Here is a 21,681-nt window from a genome sequence, read left to right on the forward strand (position 1 = left end):
ACCTGTTTTTTTTGTTTTGTTTTACAGCAACAAGAGTTGCTGACTCCATGAAAGAGGAGCGTAATCTTAGTGAAGCTTGTTAATTGTTGCAGAAAACTTTTAAACTTGATATACTTGGTATACGTTTGATTACATTATTTTGAAATATTTTTTGTCGTTTTTTTACATCGTAAGTCGGATTTTGTTGTTGGACTATCAAAAGTGCACGTAGTTAGCTGTTAGTAGAGCTAGTAGTGAAGTAAAGGACAATGAAAGGAATATAAAAAGATTACATGGGATCGAGAAGAGCAACATTTCGTTAATATTGTAGCGAATTAAGCTATATGCAATTGCAGGTTGTCACATTTTTTGTTTGGCTAATTTCTAGCTTTCTTTATAACTACTGTCCACTAACCTGACATTTCGTTAGCAAGAAGTTGTAAAATTTTGATATTTTAAATATTTGTTTACATCTTCCATACCGAATGAATTAAGCAAATTATGTGTTTTTGTTACCTTTGTAAGTTTTTAGTGATTGCAGTTTTTAATTAAATTGACTTTATTTTTCAAATAAATTTACTTTACCTCACATGTCGATTAAAAAGTTTGTTGTGGTTTTAAAATATCCTGATTGGTTTAAATGCTCATAAAATCAAGCTGATTGTTTTAAAAAAAAATCTAGTAGCGGAATTACCTATGACTAATTAGATAAACAATGCCGCTTTTTTCTCCATCTTGGATTTCGCATTTTCGTACAAAAATGCCGCAAACGCTTTCATGTTACATTTAGAAATGTGTTTTTATTTTTTAGCTGAAACAGCAAAACTTGAGTACAGTGGTATCAAATATGCATCTACTACACCCGACGCTGAAGAAACTCAATTAAGACGTAAATTGAATACATAATTTAAATAAAAAAACAAGAGAAATTAATACTTGTAATTCTTGTTCAAAATTTCACAAAAAAAGTAAAATTTAGACTCGTCGTTCAGGAGTTGATTTTTAAGCTGTTTTGGCCATCAGAGGGCATTAAAGAGCGGCGGTCCCGCTGTAAGACTCAAAACGCCCTCCAAACCCTCAGTTGCTTTTGAACGCCCTGATAAGCAATTAATCCTCTTTAAGCCTGTTTTACACCAGTTAAAAAAAATCTTAAATCCATCCCTAAATTCTGAGATTAAATCTCCGCATGTACGCCTTAAGGGCGTTTAAAGCAGAGGGGCGCTTAGTTTTCAAATCTTTCGTAATAGTGACACGCGCACTCATAAGGGGTACTTATTGGAGAGAGCGCCTTAGATTAAGCATCACATTGTGGAAGAAGTGTGTAATGTGAATTTATTTAGCGCCAGCAATCTTAGCCGAGGTAGTCTTCATTATAGCAAGATGTAAAGATGTAGAGGCAATGTAAAGGCAGGGGTTCCAAGTAAAGCTGCGAACCGCCATTTTAAATGGACAAAATACAGGTATTAGTATAGGAAACTAGTCGGATTTGCTGCGGTCTTTCTTATACATATCGCATTTTATGTTTCCGTAGTACGACTTTTTTTCTTGCCTATTGACTGGCAGAATACGGGTATTAATAAAGATAATCGATAAAGCCCGTGGAAAAATCCACTGAGGCAGGATAAAAATGAAAAAAAAGATCATTTGAATTTTAGGACGTCAGCAACCCATTCACCAAAAAATTTAGAACCTTATTTTCACGTTGCCTCTATTGTGGGACGTCGGCAAGCCCGTCAAAACACAAAAATACAATTTTAGAAATTTGCATACCTGTTGCCTTCATCGTATAGATCTTGAAACGCTGATCAAAAAAATGTATAGGATCGTGTATCTTTTACAAATGATTGTAAAGATATTGGATGGGATTAATTAAAGGTTTTGTGATGACGTCATCAACCCGTCCATTTCGAAACGGATTCGGATTCGACAATTGACGAAAATAACAAAATCATTTCAAAGAACGTGAGATAGAAAAAGGCTTGAAATATTTTGTATTCAAACTCTAAATCTTCTTTTGTGTTTTCCCAACATTTTATGAAACTGAGTTCCTTAATTTCAGAACATGTTCCGTCTTTGAGTCTTCGAATATTATCTTTGTACTCGTTGGAGAATAATTCAATATAGAACGTCACACCACAAATCCACCATAACAGTTGCCAAACGTCCCAATAAAATTTCATTTTATAGGATCCAAAAATACCACACAGAGGATTAAGAATCAGCAATAGATTAAGGACAACTGGACCGTACCATATTTTCATAAATGTGTAATTTGTACAGTAATAACATTTTAAAAGGTGAACGTAACGTGGTCATTTGTATTCTTTATGTCTTATCGACTAGAACATTACCTTCACTTAAGTGTCTTTCAGGATAACGCGACAGATAAGATATTTCTGTTTATGAGACTAAACATATAGTTTTTTTTACATCATTTGCTTTTTGCAATTTTTATATGCTCGGTTAAAAGATGCTTTCAAAAACATTACTTTAGGCATGAAGAAATGGAAAAATTGAGAAAACTGAACAACAAAGAGCGACAACAACAACAAAAGTACAAGAAACAACAACAACACCATTTAAGATACCTTGAACTAACAGAAAACAAAATTCATAAAGCAAATATAAAAGCAGCTATCTATCGTAATTTATTTATATTTGAAAGACTGTATTTTTAGCTGTCACACCACTATTGTAAGTATGACATCAATCATTATTAATTTCAAAGATTAATTAATTGTTGGCTTTTTTATTTGGAAAAAATGGAGTACATTTAGGCGCACCCTGACTTTCAGCACAAAGATTCAATTTCATCGACGACAACATTTTGTATAGGATAGTGTGCTTTAAATATTTAATATATAACGTATTAATATATAACATATAAGTATTTCGAAGTACTAGAATTCCTTTTTGTAACTTTAGGCATAAAAAAGTGGAAACAAAAACAGCGACAACACAAACACAAGAACGATAATAGTAATACCAATGACAGCAACCGTTATAACAGCAATAACAACATTAAAAATACACTGAATTAACAGAAAAAAAATCTTGGTCACTTGTTTCAAACTTCAACGCAGATATGGAAACAACAATCTCTATCTTAATTTATATTGAAATAATTTTATTTTTAGCTGTCACACCACTTTTTATGTCAACCCACTATTAAGTAAGTATGACGTCATCCATTATTAATAACATAGATTAATTAATTGTTGTATATTGACATTTAACGCACAAAAATATCATAACGAAATAGAAAAATGGAATTTGCTATGAAAGTCTGCGTGGTACTTAATTCCTTACAATATTACAAATTAAAATGTGTTTGAATGTTCCATACCTAAGAGCTTTATTTTAGTACTTTTTATGTGCATGTGTGCATAGCCTAATAAAACTGCTCGCTATACAATAAGTTACGACTTGATCCTTGTTACTCAGACCTTGTTTTAACGAATTAGAAAGTACACTATCTTTATGTGTGTATGTAGTTATGGCGACCAAATCTCCTAAAATTTTATGATCTTAATATTTTGTATTGTAAGCATATGGTCTTACTGTGTTGATTAAATTGGCCAGCTATCGTTTGTGCTTGTTTAATGGTATAAACACGTACAGACACACAAAATCAGAATTGTCATTACATTTTATTGACTTTATTACAAAAATTTTAAACACTGCATAACATTTTATCTAATTGAAAAATGTTTCGACAACAACTAAGAACTCTGGCCATAATATTTTGCGAGAAGGGCGCGATTTAAAAGATTGCAACCACATCAATTAGGAATGTAAGTAATACGTGCTGCAAACTTGTCCATTCTGACATCATCTCAATGTTCACAGCGGACTTAGAACTTAGGATCTTGGAGGCTAATTTTTGCGACAACAGCATGCCCCAATTCCACCATATTCATTCCACCATATGTCTCAGGTGGTGGATGGATTGTTCCACAATGTGGACATTGTGGAACGTGCAGTTGGCCCATTTTTGACGTTGGTTACTCGGCCTACACCCCTACCAAAATAGAACTTTTGCTGGCTGCAAAGCACTTGCTAAGTGACGCTGTTTCCCATTTCGAGAAAGCTCAAAAACAAACAATTTCGCAAATATTATTTTTAGCTTTGTATATCTATTTTAACAGTCTTTTCTTCTTGTGAATATTCCTAAAATGCAATTTATGAGGTTAAACACGGTTAATAAATATTCTCGTTCATGTTGTTACACTCTGTAAATACAGCTCGCGCGCTAACGCACGTTCAACAAATATCGATCATTGAAGAATTTCACCGTACATTCTAATTGAGCAATTAGTTTATGGTTCCTTACGTTTATGTAGATGCTTATTGATGCAATTTATTTTATTTTATGTATATAGTAGTCGTTTAAGCCCATGGTAAAATCAACAGAGACATAGGAACAATGAAAAAGAAAAGTTTGCCATGAAATACGACATGGTAATAATTTATACCAAACACACCAGACGTAAACAAGGTTCTCATAATTAAAATGTTGACTGCAACTATGTTTCGTTAATTCAAAGCAAAGTGTAAAATATAAAACTTTTGTACTAAGGTTGAATGATTGAAATTAGGCAAGTTATAGTGTTTCCTAAGGATTATAAAAGAACGAGTTCTTGTATCCACTTGCTAAATACTTTTTTTATCTCGGAAATTATAAAGCAGCATTGTATTAATATATAAACGTGAGTAAAGTAGCAACGAGAGAAAACACTGGTTAGGACATACACTGAACAATGATAGGGCAGTAGTAGGGCAGTTTTTCCTTTGAGTGGGACACAAAAATACCCTTCTTCCTTAAAAAAGCTATGAAGATAATATGTTTATAATAAAGCTTAAATTTTTTATAATAAACATGTATCAGACTAAATAATTTACGTTAAATCGTAAATCCTCCATTGTTTTCTTTTTATAAAGCTTGATCACCAGTTAATAATGCACCAGGTAAGTCTGTCTGCCTTTCAACATCGCTTTCACACTGTCTGCAACAACAGCAGGTAGTAATAAACCAAACAATTGACGAAAATAACACAATCATTTCAAAGAACGTGAGATAGAAAAAGGCTTGAAATATTCTATATTCGAACTCTAAATCTTCTTTTGTGTTTTCCCAACATTTTATGAAACTGAGTTCCTTAATTTCAGAACATGTTCCGTCTTTGAGTCTTCGAATATTATCTTTGTACTCGTTGGAGAATAATTCAATATAGAACGTCACACCACAAATCCACCATAACAGTTGCCAAACGTCCCAATAAAATTTCATTTTATAAGATCCAAAAATACCACACAGAGGATTAAGAATCAGCAATAGATTAAGGACAACTGGACCGTACCATATTTTCATAATTGTGTAATTCTTTGAGGAGTTTTGAGGTAACCATATGTACAGACCTCCAACAATAGCTGTTGAAAAATATATAAATATTTCGAAGTAGTAGAAATACTTATTTGTCTTTAACATTTTCTTCCTTTGCAAATGCGTATATTACACTTTCTGCTCTTTTATCCTATAAAAGGAACCATTTTGTACAGTAATAACATTTTAAAAGGTGAACGTAACGTGGTCATTTGTATTCTTTATGTCTTATCGACTAGAACATTACCTTCACTTAAGTGTCTTTCAGGATAACGCGACAGATAAGATATTTCTGTTTATGAGACTAAACGTTTTTTTACATCATTTGCTTTTTGCAATTTTTATATGCTCGGTTAAAAGATGCTTGCAAAAACATTACTCTAGGCATGAAAAAATGGACAATTTGAGAAAAATCAACAACAAAAAGCGACATTGACAACATCAATACAACAAACAACAACAACAACATTTAAGATACATTGAACTAATAGAAAGAAATCTTGGTGACTTGTTTCAAACTTCATAACGCAGATATGGAAACAACAATCTCTATCTTAATTTATTTATATTTGAAAGATTTTATTTTTAACTGTCACGCCACTTTTTATGTCACACCACTATTGAGTAATTATGACGTCAATCATTACTAATTACAAAGATTAATTATGTGTTTGCTATTATTTTTTTTAAACTTAGTTAATTTTTATTTTCAACATTTAATTTCGTAGACGAAAATGTTTTGGAATTTGTATTTTATTTTTAGCTCTCACACCGCTTTTTATCACATACCACAATCACCACAATATACATTATTAACAACATAGATTAATTAATTCTTGTCAAGATTCTAGCACAAAATGTGTATGAAGCTTTATTTCACTACTTTTCTTATGCGCATGTGTGCATAGCCTAATGAGCTCGCTATATAATAAGTTACAACTGGTTTGTTCCTGTTCTTGTTACTCAGACCTTGTTTCAACGAATTAAAAAGTATACTATCTCATGTGTGCTTTGTACATAACATTATTTCATAACAACATAGTATGCAGTTATGGCGACCAAATCTCCTAAAATTTATAGCCTGGATATTTTATGTTGTATGTATATATACAACGAAATGGTCTTTTAACTGTTTTGATGGAATTGGCCATCTGTCGTTTGCGCTTGCGTGATGGTATAAACTCATACAGACACACAAAATCACAATTGTTGTATATTTTTATTGCCTTAATTACGAATTTTTAAGTTCCGTATACAAACTCGTTCCCAGCGCCTTTTATGTCTTTTTTTAAGATATACAAAAGGCGCTGGGGACGAATTTGTACCCTATAAAGTTTTATCTAATTGCTAAAAGTTCCGACAACAATCTACAACTCCGGACATAATACTTTGGGAAAAAGGGCGGTATTTTAAAGATTGCAATCACAGAAATTGAGAACCCGTTTGCTATATAAGTAACACGCACTGCCAACCTCGATGCCAGGGCTTTCTTCTCTTTTTGATACACAAGACGCTTGTCTGGTAGTTTGTCTCGCTCGCTCGCTTAGGGATTAAAAAAACGTTGACATCTAGACGGTGTAACCACAGATTATTCTGCCCGCAATTATAAAATTAAATCTCCTCCTATGCGCCTTGAGGGCGTTTATAGAAGAGGTGCCCTTAGTTTTAAAATCTTTGTTAACAGTGACACGCGCACTCATAAGAGGCACTTATTTAAGTGAGCGCCTTTGATTAAGCATTACATTGTGGAAGAAGTGTGTAATGTGAATTTATTTAGCGCCAGCAATCTTAGCCGAGGTAGTCTTATAGCAAGATGTAAAGGCAATGTAAAGGCATTTTTCAGGGGTTTAAAAAAAGCTGCGCACCGCCATTTTAAATGGACAAAATACAGGTATTAGTATAGGAAACTAGTCGGATTTGCTGCGGTCTTTCTTTTACATATCGCATTTTATGTTTCCGTAGTACGACTTTTTTTCATGCCTATAGACTGGCAGAATACGGGTATTAATAAAGATAATCGATAAAAATCCACTGAGGTCATTTGAATTTTGAAGACGTCAGCAACCCATCCACAAAAAAAATTCAGAACCTTGTTTTCACGTTGTCTCTATGGTGTAGAGCTTAAAGCACCGATCAAGAGAATGTATACAAGAAGCCCAGGGGCTTGAAGATTTCCGCCCTTAGCCTAAAAAAATTATGGCGTAAACAAATCATTGAGTATATTGTTGTAACAAACCTGCAATGGTAAAATACAACTCAATAATAAAATTTTTACATATCTATATAAAGTATTCTAAAATAACAGTTAAAACTTTAGCTGGATATTTTTAAAACTGATCAGGAAAATGTTGTTATGTATAAACTTGACGATTCCAATATAATAACTTCTGAACGAGCTTAATTCAAATGATGAAGTAGTGCATTGTTAATTAAGTCAGCAATAAATACATATTAGCATTTGAATATTTCAGTATTTATGCCTTCAAAATTTACTCTCTTGTTGAAAATCTTTTGAAAATGCTGATGCTGCATGATTTGATAACAGCTGATCTGAAAAACAAAGTACGTTTGAGAAACAGCAGCACAATTATACCATATACTGCATTAACACCAGGTTGTTTAATTATTGTTTCTTTAACCTCTCTTTGCTTCTTTGATTTGAAAAGGGAATTTATTAAAAGGATACAAATCAATGCCATGGAATGCACAAGGTATATTATATATATAAGTATATGTATATAAGTTAATCAAGCTGGCTTTTGATATTTTTGTTAAACAAGTAACATATTAAGCAGGCGATACATGATTTTGAAAGCTGTGGACAATACAGAATTTATTTTGTTGAAATCGATTTATTGAATTCAAACAAATTTGATTGTTTATTATCCTTTTTTTATTCAAACTTGAATTTCTATCGGGGATTTGGATTAGTTGCAATTTATCATTTTGAGAAAACTGATTTGTCATTGTTTTGTTTGGCAAATCCAAAAAGTTGAACATATCTAACTTTTGAAATTGACAAATTGAATTCAACTCAATTCAATTCAAAAAAGGGTAAACACCCAATTAATGAATTTGCGAATTTGATAAATCGATGGTCGTTTTCGTGAATTTTCTAAAGATCAAGTCTTATCTAAGAAATCTTAGAAAAATATTACTTTGGGCCAGTTCAAAAAAGATTTTTAAGCAAATTAAGAGCTCAAGGAGAGCTGATAATTCGCCAGTAACAGAATAGTTAGCTGTTTTCAATGGTACGATAGATTAGTGGTTATAACTCAGGCATTTTATGCGTGAGAATGGGATTCAATTCCCCTTCTGGCGCAATTTCTCTCACATGCCTTGGGTTTCTAACACGGCTTGGGTTAACCCAAGCCATGTGAGGGAAATTGGGGAGAAAGCGCATTGTGTTGGTTGTTGGATGTTGCAGGAAGTTGTTTGGCAGAGCGCGGACCCTAATTGGTCTGCGTAGCTCAAAATGAGCATTAAATGCTCTACAACTCCCCATCTAAGCCATGTCCCCATTCTGGAAGTAATAGACAGGGTATATCCCTCAATATTTGTGAGGCTAGCCATATAAATAATACAGATCATCTATTTATCTATGCAGAATAATTATATACACAGTCCGTACAGTATAATCAGCCACTCATACAACTACTTATACAATAGAAATTTTTTTTACTTAAATTTTCACACTTTTCTTCGTTATTGATCTTCCCATGGACATCCATAATTATATAGATCCACATAAAGTTGTGCTTCAATTAAAAAGATAAAAGGAACAAGAAACGATTGTGCAAAAAGGTTATTAATTAGCCAGCAGTATGTCGCATAAACAACAACACTATTCTGATTTCAAGGAAAAGCACTGGAAAGACACATTTACCTAGCTGTGACGATCACAAAGACGCTTCTAACAGCTAAATATACTAGTATAGGGTATAATAATCCTGCGTTGCTAACTATATGTTCTATTTACAGGGTAATCATCAGTTCACCCTGACTGTTCGGAAGTTTTGAAAACTTTTCTCCAAAAAAATATAGAAAAAAAATCCTGTGCAAATATATATCTTTCAATGTGATAGAAGTAGCCCCAGTTACCCATAAGAACCAGTCCAGCCATGGAAATATTCCCAAAGAAAGGACAAAATTTTTTTGTTGCTGGCTTTTTAAGAGAAAAAGGCACTCCAATCAAAGCAGTATTTTATGTAGCTGGCTTGCTCGAAAGATAAGTAACTTCACGACTATAAAAAGATAATAATGTCAGCACCAATCAAACGGAGAGCCAAATCAGCACCAATAATTAAGATAGCTAGCTAGCCAGCACACTTTTCTCACTTATATATAAAATAATTCTTACCTGATAGGATACACAAATTTAAAGAATATATACTGTTTAGCTCCTCAGCTTCATCAATAAAGCTACAACGACCAACCAACCAGCAAGGGGCGAATAACAAAATTTTAGCACTTTTAGTCATGGCTATACACAGAATGCTCTGGCCACACGAAGAGTAAACAAACTCTGTTCAGATTGGTGATTAAAATGGCAAAGATTAAAATAAAGTATCTCCATAGTCTTTTAAAAACGAGGTTTTAGCCTGGACATAAAGTTAGCAGCGTGCAGCCTAGCTGCGCTGTCTCTATCTATCTCCTCAGGCGATTTTTAAGATTCCGCCTTCGCTTGCGGAAATCAATAATCATGTGTTTTTGATAAACTGCCAATGAGATAAAAGGGTTTAAAAATTTTGCTAGCGTCAGCAAAGACATGTCAAAACACAAAAATATTTATGTAAGGAATTCGTACATCTGTTGCCTCTATCGTATAGATCTTGAAACGCTGATCAAGAAAATGTATAGAATCATGTATCAAACAGTTGCAGAGATATTGGGGTTTTAATGTTGTTTGTTGATGTCATCAACCCGTTTATTCCGAAACGGATTTGAGGTTGCAGTTTTGGGAAACTTACTCAAATTGGTCGCAGGTGGTCCCTAGTTACCCACACGGTGAAATGTGACTGGCGTCACCACCTCGTTAAAGGATATTGACGTTAAAGTAGTGTTGTTGACGTCGCGCCGTAACGTCATAAAATTTACCATTTCCGACATGCATTTTTCGGCGGCATCAAAGAAAAATGAAGATAACGACTTTACCTGTTACAAACACACAGAACTGGCGTATTATTATAGAGAAGACTAGTTATTATCCCGTGAAATTATAAAGGGAAATTAGTGCGTACCGACCAAGATTACAAAACCGCCCTGACACAGACAAAAGAGAGGGAATTATCAATATAAAGATAGAAGATGTATTTATCAAAGCACAAAAAAATTAAAGTAGTAACACAGAAAATTAAAAACGCTGATAGTTATTTTAGAAACGTGTTTAAATTTATTTTATCTGAAAAACGATCATCGGGTAAAATGCGTTTTGTTTACATAAAACATTTTAAAACGCTGGATATCTCTTTGTGTAAATGCTGAGCGACTCCTTGGGTGAGTCTGTCTGTCTTTGAACGTCGCTTTCACGCTGTCTGCAACAGCAACAGGTAATGATAAACCACACAATTGACGAAAACAGCAAAATTATTTCAAAGAACGTGAGAGAGACAAAGGCTTGAAATATTTTGTATTCGAACTCTAAATCTTCTTTTGTGTTTTCCCAACATTTTATGAAACTGAGTTCGTCAATTTCATAACATCTTCCGTCTTTGAGTTTTCGAATGTTATCTTTGTACTCGGTGGAGAATAATTCAATATAGAACGTCACACCACAAATCCACCATAACAGTTGCCAAACGTCCAGACAAAACTTTGTTTTATAACACTCAACAATACCTAGCAAAGGATTAAGAATCAGCAATAGATTAAGGAAAACTGGAGCGTTGAATTTTTTCATAAATGTGTAATTCTTTGAGGAGTTTTGAGGTAACCATATGTACACACCTCCAACAATAGCTGTTGAAACATATATAAATATTTCAAAGTAGTAGAAATACTTTTTTGCCTTTAACATTTTCTTCTTTTGCAACTGCGTATTAAATTTTTTGTTTTTTTTATCCTATAAAAGGAACCATTTTGTACAGTAATAAAATTTTAAAAGGTGAACGTAACGTGGTCATTTGTATTCTTTATGTCTTATCGACTAGAACATTACCTTCACTTAAGTGTCTTTTAAAATAACGCGACAGATATGATACTCCTTTTTATGAGACTAAACATCATTTGTTTTTTTGCAATTTTTATATGCTCGGTTAAAAGATGCTTTCAAAAACATTACTTTAAGCATGGAAAAATGGGAAAATACAGAAAACTCAACAACAAAAAGCGACAGCGACAACAAAAACACAACAAACAACAACATTTAAGATACATTGAACTAACAGAAAAATATATTGGTTACTTGTTTCAAACTTCATAACGCAGATATGAAAAAAAACAATCTCTATCGTAATTTATTTATATTTGAAAGATTTTATTTTTAGCTGTCACACCACTAATAATTGTTGTCTATTTTTTTTTTTTGATTCAGAAGAAATAGAGTACATTGAAGCGTACTTCAGCACAAAGATTTAATTTCGTCGACGACAACATTTTAGAATTTGTATTTTATTTTTAACTCTCACACCACTTTTTATCACACACCACAATCAAGTAATTATGACGCATCCATTATTAATAATAAAGATTAATTAATTGTTGTAGATTGACAGTTAACGTGCACAAAAACAACATAACGAAATAGAAAAATGGAATTTGCTATGAAAGTCTGCCCGGTGTCACCGTAAAAATATACTCCCCTTAAAGTTTACTCCCCAGTAATAATTTACTGGGAAATAAGTGCTCCCCAGGACTCATTTCCCGGGATATTGTTACTCCCGGGAGTATCTATTTACCAGAAAATTATTACTTCCCGCAGGAAATTTTTACTCCCCGGTGGGGTGGGTCTGGCTTCTCTTTTTCAGTGGGACCATTAAAATCTATGTTTATATACAAGCTTTTATAAGAAACAAGAGTTGTTTAAAGAAGTGTCAATACAAAAAGCTTTCAGAATCAAATGATTTTAACTATTTCTTATAAATGGTTGGTGTATATCATAGAGATATCTCTATGTATATATGCAGCTAAACTTGACTTTAGAATAATCATTTCAAGATCATTTATAATCTTTTTTCTCACGATAACTACAACCTTACAACAAAAAACTGTAATAGGATGAATAGAAAATAAATTTAACAAATACAAAAACTACAATCGGTTTTGAGTTTAGAAACAAAATGATTATAGCTAACAAATCACAGGAGAAAAACTTTTCGGAGGTTGAAATCTTATAAAATCTGAAAAACATGAACTGCTTGAGCTTCAAAATTTATAAATGAAATAATAATAGATTATTAGAGCTTTAAAAAATAGAAAAACAAACTTTTGACCTTGAGCTTAAGAACTTATGGGATAAAGTAAATAATAGTATTTTGTTGTAGATAAAATAAACGTTTGAGTTTAAAAAATGTATCAAACAAAGTAAAAATAACTGGAGCTTGACACTCTAGAAAAACGTAGAAAAAGAACTGCTTAAGATTAGAAGTCGATAAAACAAAGTATAAACAAAGTATGAATAAAGAAAGCTCGCGCATTCAAATTTGCAATGGAATGTCTTCATGAGGGTTAGTTTTACTGGGAAAGTTAGTTTTTACTGGGAAGAAAGTAGTTCTCCCTTCAAGAAAGAGTGATTTTAAGGTAGTAATAATTTCTGTGTGGGAGTAACATTTTCCCGGGAAATTACCACTCCGGGAGTAATGGTTTCACAGGAAATAGTCGCCATAACAACATAATAGGAAATAGTCGCCATAACAACATAGTATGTTGTTATGGCGACCATAACTCTTATAAATGTAATAACCTGGATATTTTGTGTTGTATGTATATATACAACGGAATGGTCTTAACTGTGGTGATGGAATTCGCCACCTGTCGTTTGCGCTTGCGTGATGGTATAAACTCATACAGACACACAAAATCACAATTGTTATATATTTTTATTGCCTTAATTACGAATTTTTAAGTTCCGTACACAAACTCGTTCCCAGCGCCTTTTGTTTCTTTCTTTTTTACTGGACGGCGAGACGAAATCTTTTTGTCTCGCCGACCAGTAAAAAAGAAAAACGCGTTTGGGACGAGGTTGTACCGTATAATTTTTTATCTATTTGTAAAAAGTTTTGACAACAATCTACAACTCTTAATATTTTGGGAAAAAGGGCGGGATTTTAAAGATTGCAACCGCAGCAAATGAGAACACGGTTGGTATATAAGTAACACGCACTGCCATTCTCGATCCCAGAGCATTTTTCTCTTTTTAATATACAGGACGCTTGTCTGGTAGTTTCTCTCGCTCGCTCACTTAGGGATCAAAAAACCTTTTACATCTAGACGTTGTAACCACAGACTATAACCTGTTTGTTTTTCTACAGCTACAGGAGTTACAATAAGTTGTTATTTTTTTAAGAACAGATAACTCCTGAAATTTCGGACCATTGCAATGAGTTTGCTAAACTTAAACATTAGTAATTGCTTCTTAACTGGAGAAAATTTTTACAGAATAGGCACGTATGGGTACAGAATGACTTTGATCTCATTCTGCCCGCAATTATAAAATTAAATCTTCTCTGTGCATTAAGGGCGTTTATAGCAGAGGGGCGCTTAGTTTGAAAATCATTGTTCACAGTGACACGCGCTTCATAAGAAGCACTTATTTGAGAGAGCGCCTTAGATTAAGCACCGCGATTCATACAAATTACGCAATGCTACTTATTGCAACACGAGCAGTTGCCAAAAGAGCAGTTGAATCTACATCTAAGTACGTTTTACGTTTATGAACACTGTAGGTAAAAGCAGTTTCATTTTTTGATTCTCCCGCCACTTTTGATGACATTTTACTTCACATCATAATTTTAGATAATAGAAGTGTTTAATGTGAATTGGCCATAATTTTTGTATTTGGCGCCAGTATTGGTAACTGAAATAGTTACAGTTTATAATATAGCAAATATAAAAAAATCGACTTCTTTAACTTAAGGCAATGTATAGGCATTTTCAGGGTTCCAAAATGAAGCTGCGCGCCGCCATTTTAGCCCGTGAAATAATAAAGGGAAATTTGCCGGTCATACATATGGCTCTCGTTATTTGATGCATAAATAATTCGTGTGTAATCACCACCTTTTTTAAAACCGCCCTGACACAGATAAGAGAGGGGAAATTATCAATATAAAGATAGAAGATGTTTGTATAAAAATACAAAGAAATTAAAATGGTAACATCACACAAAATTAACAATGCTGGTTATTATTTTAGAAACATAACATAAATTACTTTAAAACGCTGGATATCTGTCGGTGTAAATGTTAGATTTAATCGTTTTCAATTCTTATCGTGGGTAATTCTGTGTTTTCATCCACTTCATTATCCGCCTATGCATATCTGCAATATCCACGTTGGATAAGGGCAAATCTAAGAGGTGACCAAAGCAATAACGTTGCTTCAATAATTGTGAGAATAAAAAAGACTAAAAATATTTTTTATTCCAGTTCTAAATCTTCTTTAGTCTGTTTGCCACAGTCGACTCTGAAGATATTCTCCTCCCAAGGTATTCTCGCAGGTTTCGAACAGCCATCAATACTAAATCTTTTGATATTAATTTTGTAGTCGTTTGGAGCATATTTAATATAAAACGCTATACCGCCACTCCATAATGTTAGTAGCAAGAAATCGAAGCATACCTTTATTTTGTGAAATCCAAACAAACCAAAAAATGAATTGAGTAGCATATACAGGTTGACTATGACTGGTTCCTGTACAAATATAAGGGCAAGTAAAATAAATATGTATTTGTTACGCAAAATAAATTGAAATATGAACAAGGGAAAAAAAACTTCATGAAAAAAACCCGACAATATCGTATTTTCTCTAGTAAACGCCCCCTCTCTTTTAAACGGTCCTCTCTCTAATAAACGCCTTCTCTATAAGTAAAATATTATATAAACGCCCCTCTCCTGATTTTTTTATTTTTTAAACATTGAGGATATATAAAAAATATATCAAAAAAATATATTTTGTAAATAAACGCCCCTCTCTTATTAACGCCCTTCCTAAATTCTTAAAGAAATATAAACGCCCAGGGCGTTTGATTGAAGAAAATACGGTAACTTTTTTTTTGCACACTTTAGTTTATTTTTAAAAATTTTCTTTTACTAAAAATATGAAAATTTTTTATCTTCTTATTCTTTTTTACAACAATAATAAAATATCAATTGAATAAAATTGAGCGACCTTTAAGCAAAGATTTAGATATTGACTAATAAATAAGCCTCGAGGTCTGACCAAAACCTACCTTTCGAATAAAAAAATCATTGATGCGACATAATGAAAATTACTTCAGCATTACTTTAGCAGGTAACCACGTTCTTACCGAGCCTTCTCGTTTGTTAAACGTCGTCTCGTTATCCCACCAAACCGGATTTGCATTTCAGCATCAACCATTACAATCAATTTAAGAACTGCTGGTGTAGATCTTTGACTAATTCTTTTTGGTAAAATTAAATTTTCATATTTTCTTAGGAATTTTGCTAGGGATTGACTTTAATCTAATAAAATTGTGTTAAAAGAAGCCCTATGCGTATATACGTTAAGAACTAAAATTTAAAAAACGTATGGATAAGTCTTTTAAACGAATTTTAACCAAATTTTAAAAGTAAAGATTACGGGAAATGACACAAAAAGAAGGCTAGAAGCATTTAAAGTGTACTTATATTCAATAAGATCTAAAAAGGGGTCTTCAGGACTCAACTTTATAGATAGAGCCTCAGCCAAATGTGAAAATAACGAAAATAATAAGTTCAAAAACTACAGTTTTTATTGATTTTCTAATTACCTTGTATATAATTTCCATGCACTGATCCTTTTTTAAAAAAATTAGAAAACCAAAATTTTCGGACAAAAAAAAATATGAAGTTTTTCCGCACGAAAATTTTTGTTTTTAATGTAACCAGCTTTATACGACACTAGTTACCTTCGTAATTTATGAAAAAAGGAAAAGTCAAGCTGTTGTGACCTACAAGTTTCTTCCTTAATGTAGTATTGTTATATATACTCACATCTCTACGTTGGAGTGTATACTGATTCAGTGAATAGTCACTAATTGGTGGTCATGTAGGTCTGATTTGCAAATGTAAGATAACGAGGATTACTTTATGCCGAAGCAAATACAATCAAAATTGAAAATTTTGAAGAGAGTATGATATCTGCAAATAATTCTACGTTTTGCAAAAAACTTAATACAATATCTGATCTGATAATTTTTACGATCTTAGCATAATTTATCGGTATTTCTAAGGTTTTGAGATATATTTCGATACGAAGATTATTTCCACGATCTTAAGATAATTCTACGATTTGCCGATAATTTTTAAATTTCAACTTTAATAACGTTATACTAGGGCACAACTTTGACTGCATATTTGACAGTCACTTTATAATCTTCTAGTCAACAAAATGTCACTTCACCATCGCTAATTACGAGGTTATATCAGGTTGTCTAGCGAATTTATTGGACCAAACTTAGGGTCACTTACCGAGTAATATCTAGTCCATTCTAATGATAATGTTTTTTCAGAGTTGTTTAGAAATTTAATCTAAATTTCAGGGTTCTTATAAGTCCACTTGTTCAAATTTAAGGTTGTTCAGGGTTTCCATGGTCTGCTAGAGACTCTATATATGTTGTCCGGATGTTTTCCCTACAGTGAAAACTGAAACACACATTTTTTAAAAGAAAATTAAAATTGAAGAAAGCCATTATATGTTCTTAACTTTTTAAAGTTAAACTCTCAAACTGTTCCTAAATTGTTCTAAATTTTTCTCTCATTTTACCATTTTTGAAGTTCGAAGGAGCATTTCAGTACTTCTTGGTATTGACAAAGCCTTAATGTTCTACACATGTTTAAAGTTATGAACCTCTCCAGCCATATATTCTCATATAGTTTGTTCTTATAAAAAATCGTGTAACGTCTGCTTGTTGAAATCAAAAATAAGAAAAAATTAAAATTTTGATTTTATTTAATTCTTTGCTATTGTTACTGATCTTCATAATTATTATAATTATAATAGCTCTAAAATTTATCATACATATATGCACACATAATTAGATAAAAAAAAATTTTTTTTAACATAAAACATAATTTATGTTGTCACTTCAAGTATTGCAATTTTTAGAATGATGAAGAAAACAGGCATGTCCAAAGGATCTGGGTCCCAAATAAGGTATGTAGTCAGCACAATCTGGTTACTTTAAAAGCGTTACCCTTTGGCCTACAATTTTATGAATGTGCCCTTGTCCAGTAAATTTACCAGTTGTTACTATGGAAACAGCAGTATCCACTACAACAAAGATAACGAAAACGGCCACAACAGTATAAAATCCGTCATAAAAATGACGGCAGTATTAGAATTGCAAAATCCTATAAAGCGTTACAACTTCGACTTAGAGTGTCGTAACAAATCCAAATATAATTGATACATCTCTGTTGATAAATTCTTTACATTTTCCATAGCGTCTTCGAAATACGCCCCTCCGTACATAATATTCGCAGCAACGCATAGCAAACAAAACGTAAAACCAAAAGTTTCGTATTTTTGATTAGTGGCAACACCAGGTCGTGAAACACACGGCTGCCTCCATCCCAATTTCATTTTCTTGATTTCAGGTTTTCCACAAAACACTTTCAGAGGGACGGTAAACACATCCATAACTTCATGATTGTTCAACTTCGCGTAAAAACTGTTCTTAACTAACGCGAATATCGGGTGGACTACGTGAATCTTCTTTCTTCTTGTCGACAACATGCTCACGAACTCAAATAAAACATTGATATTACCCGCATGCAATCCGATTTCTTCCCATGCTTCTCGGGTTGCCGTTTCGAAAACACTTTCGTCTTGTCTGTCAAATTTCCCGCCAGGCAAGCAAACCTCGCCATGTAGTAACGAAATCTTTGAATGTCTAACCGTCAACAAGACTTCCAATTCATTATCGCGGTTAAACACTAAAGGCACCAGCACAGCTGATTTTTGTACTTTTTTAACCGGGTATTTTTCATAAGCAGCTTTGCGAGCAAACTCTGTAAATCTCGCTCTGTTTTTATCCGCGGCGAATCGTAACTTTTCTAGCCTCTCCAATTCCGATTGCTGCTGCTCGAAAACCTGGATTAAGACAGTCTTCATCACGTGCACGCTACGTTACACAATACACGCAGGTCTCCTATTACAGGTGAGCAGGTCTTTTATACAAGTGAGTCAGCAGGTCTTTAATACAGGATACACAATATTTACTATTAGTCTGTAGTTTCAGAAGTAAAAAGTACATAAAACAGAACACATAGGCAAAACCTTACACATTAGAAATGCTTTCTACTACAAGGAACAAACATCTGCAACAAGCTAGGATGAACAAATGCAGAAGAAAAATTTCATAACATACTGCGTAGCTACATTATTTAAAATTATATACAGGTACATCAAATGCGTATGGATGTTTTTTACCATCCATTGCAAAAGTTTTAGGAAAAGAAGAGCAAATTCAAGCTAAAGGAATTAAACATTTGAAACTCCAATACCTCTACACAAAACCCCAAACAAATTAGTCACGCCTAGAACCCTTATTTTTTTATTCGAAACATTTTTTATCTAGCGAAAAATTTTACGTTAAAAAACTATTTTACCTGATTTAAAGTTTTTTTTACGTAATTCAAAATTCTTGAGAATTTTAATATCACAACAAACGCGATAAAAACTTAGCACATCAACTTAACTAAGTAATCTTCGTTTAAAGTAGATAGACAACGCTAAAAAAAACTAAATTGTTTACACAGATATCAGATGTAATTATTAATATTATTGAAATAAAATGCTTATGCAGAAGGTCAGAGTGCGCTTAAACATACCTCATTTTTCGAATTTTTGCGTTCACCTACGAACCTTTTTATTTTACGACAATGTTTGCGATTCAGATACCGCTCTGATATTTTAACGACACTTCATTTTGTGATTTTAGACATAATTCACAAACATTTTAGTCCCACCTTTTTAGTACATCGCAAACATTTTAGTCGCATTCTTTCATGTAAGCATTAATTTACGACTCTACAGAAGTCGAAATGACGTCGATAATAGCCAATATCAACTGAGAGCTGGCGTAAGAAAGTCAACATAACCGTAAAATTGATCGCCATAGCACAAACATAAATAAAAAACTTCAAATCGATGAAAAAATAATTATGATAGCTTATATATAGAAAACTTGCAGAAACACAAAAAACATAGCTAAGTTGGCGCTACAGTTATTAAGCCACCCATATGACCGTCAACAAACACAAATTTTCTTCACATATTAACTTTTCGCAGAAAGTTACTTTAAAGCTTTGCTTTTGCGAGATACAATCGACAAAACTAAAGCATTTTTGAAAGAAACAGTTAAATCTTTATTATAAAAAAAAGGCTTAGGCGATTCTCATATTTCACACAATTAGCGAAAATCCAATCCCATGGGAATTTAGCACTTAACATAGGTATCAGACTCTGTAACTTGGTAGCATTGAATCGTCTATGTTAAGCTTAAGACTCTTAAAGCGAAAATCATGTCACATGTACATAAAACGTTTGTTATACAAGTCGTAACGTCGATGTTGTGACACTGGCATCCTTGTCCTCACTTTCTCAAGTAAATCTAAATCAATTTCCGTCATTGCAAATGTGTTTCCTTCACTGCATTCACACACGACTGTTCCCCATGGATCAACAATCAACGCATGACCATAGCTCTCTCTTTTCGAATTATGTTTCCCTGTTTGCGCAGCCGCGATGACGTAGCACTGATTTTCAACTGCGCGTGCGCGTAGCAACAAATGCCAATGCGCCATTCCTGTCGGTACCGTAAAAGCGGATGGGTATGTTAGTATATCTGCTCCTTGATGTCTTTGGACAAGGGAAAGTTCTGGAAATCGTAAATCATAACATATTTGCAATCCGATTTTACCAATGGGCGTGTCTACAGGGGGGAGAATTGTGCACCCTTTCTTCGTGTATGAACTTTCCAGTAAAGAATTCTCGCCTGTGTTAACATCAAATAAATGCGTTTTCCGGTACACACACACTACTTCACCTTTGGCGTTCAAAACTACATGAGAAATATAAATTTTCTCTTCAGTATCGCACTTCTCGTGGAAACCACCCAAGGACAGCCACACTTGGTGTTTCGACGCAATGTTTTTAAACCTTTCGATAGTTGGTCCATCTAATTTTTCAGCCATTTTAACAGACTCGTCTTTGTTACTCCCAACATAATCAAAACATTCTGGTAAAAACACCATACGCGCACCGCCTTTGGCTGCTTGACTTATCAAGTCATAGCAAATAGTTGCGTTCTTGTCTCTATCGTTCGTTGCGTTCATTTGACATACAGCAGCCCAAACTTTTCGATGAGACATAGCTCGAACTTGCGAGACAGCTACACGTATTATACTTTTCATATGATCGTGTAAAGTCTATAATTAACAGCTGCAATTTAGTTACATCTAAAGGCCGCTTCACACGAAAGCGTTTTAGGTTACAGCTCTATTGTTTCAAAGTAAGCGGACATTACGCTTAATCTATGATTCGTCTCAACTACCAAAGATGCAGATACATAGGCGTTGCAGACGAAAAGATGTAATAAACATGCCCGGATGCTAAACGTTGAGAGCTGCCCTCTACTGGAAGCGACCTTTAAAGGTATATACTCACAAACTGAAACTGTACGTTAGAAAGTATTTTAAACAGATTGTTCGGTGACATGCTTTACAGAAGTGTTAGATACCAAATTTTTTTTTTTACATTGTATATGGTAGGGAATAAGAGGTTTGACCTTTACTTTGACGTTTAACGCACGGTATTCGATTTGCGAGCCATTACGAAGACAAACATCGTGTTAAAAAAAAACACTATAAAAATGGTATCTAGAATCTACAGTTAGGGATTAATTTTGCTGCTTATCAGAAAAAATATTTTCATTTCCAACAAGTTTTTAGACCATAAGAATACTGTATAAAAAAACGCAAAATTAAACGAAAACGCAAATTAAAACAAAAACAAAAACGCAAAATAAGATACTTAAAAATACGTTATGTTGAAAATACACTAGATTTAAAAAAATTATTCGGAAGAGTTACTAAATTCACCAACGGTTGTGCTCGAAAATTTTGCGAGAAAAAAAAACTCGTCCTACAAAAATTGACCAG

At 33.3% G+C, this 21,681-nt stretch overlaps 2 protein-coding genes across 2 annotated transcripts; both read right to left on the reverse strand.

Moving 5' to 3' along the window:
- Window positions 1-17,449: 17,449 nt before the first annotated feature.
- Window positions 17,450-19,139, reverse strand: LOC130614149 (peroxisomal coenzyme A diphosphatase NUDT7-like). Its single transcript, XM_057435557.1, has one exon. It carries the CDS (start codon window positions 18,629-18,631, stop codon window positions 17,879-17,881), a length of 753 nt encoding a protein of 250 aa, XP_057291540.1. The 5' UTR covers window positions 18,632-19,139; the 3' UTR covers window positions 17,450-17,878.
- Window positions 19,140-19,670: 531 nt separating this feature from the next.
- Window positions 19,671-21,601, reverse strand: LOC130614147 (deaminated glutathione amidase-like). The gene has a single exon (XM_057435555.1). The coding sequence runs from the start codon at window positions 20,932-20,934 to the stop codon at window positions 20,047-20,049; it is 888 nt and encodes a 295-aa protein (XP_057291538.1). The 5' UTR covers window positions 20,935-21,601; the 3' UTR covers window positions 19,671-20,046.
- Window positions 21,602-21,681: the final 80 nt, after the last annotated feature.

This window comes from Hydractinia symbiolongicarpus, chromosome 11, assembly GCF_029227915.1.
Source record: "Hydractinia symbiolongicarpus strain clone_291-10 chromosome 11, HSymV2.1, whole genome shotgun sequence".
Lineage (NCBI taxonomy): Eukaryota > Metazoa > Cnidaria > Hydrozoa > Anthoathecata > Hydractiniidae > Hydractinia > Hydractinia symbiolongicarpus.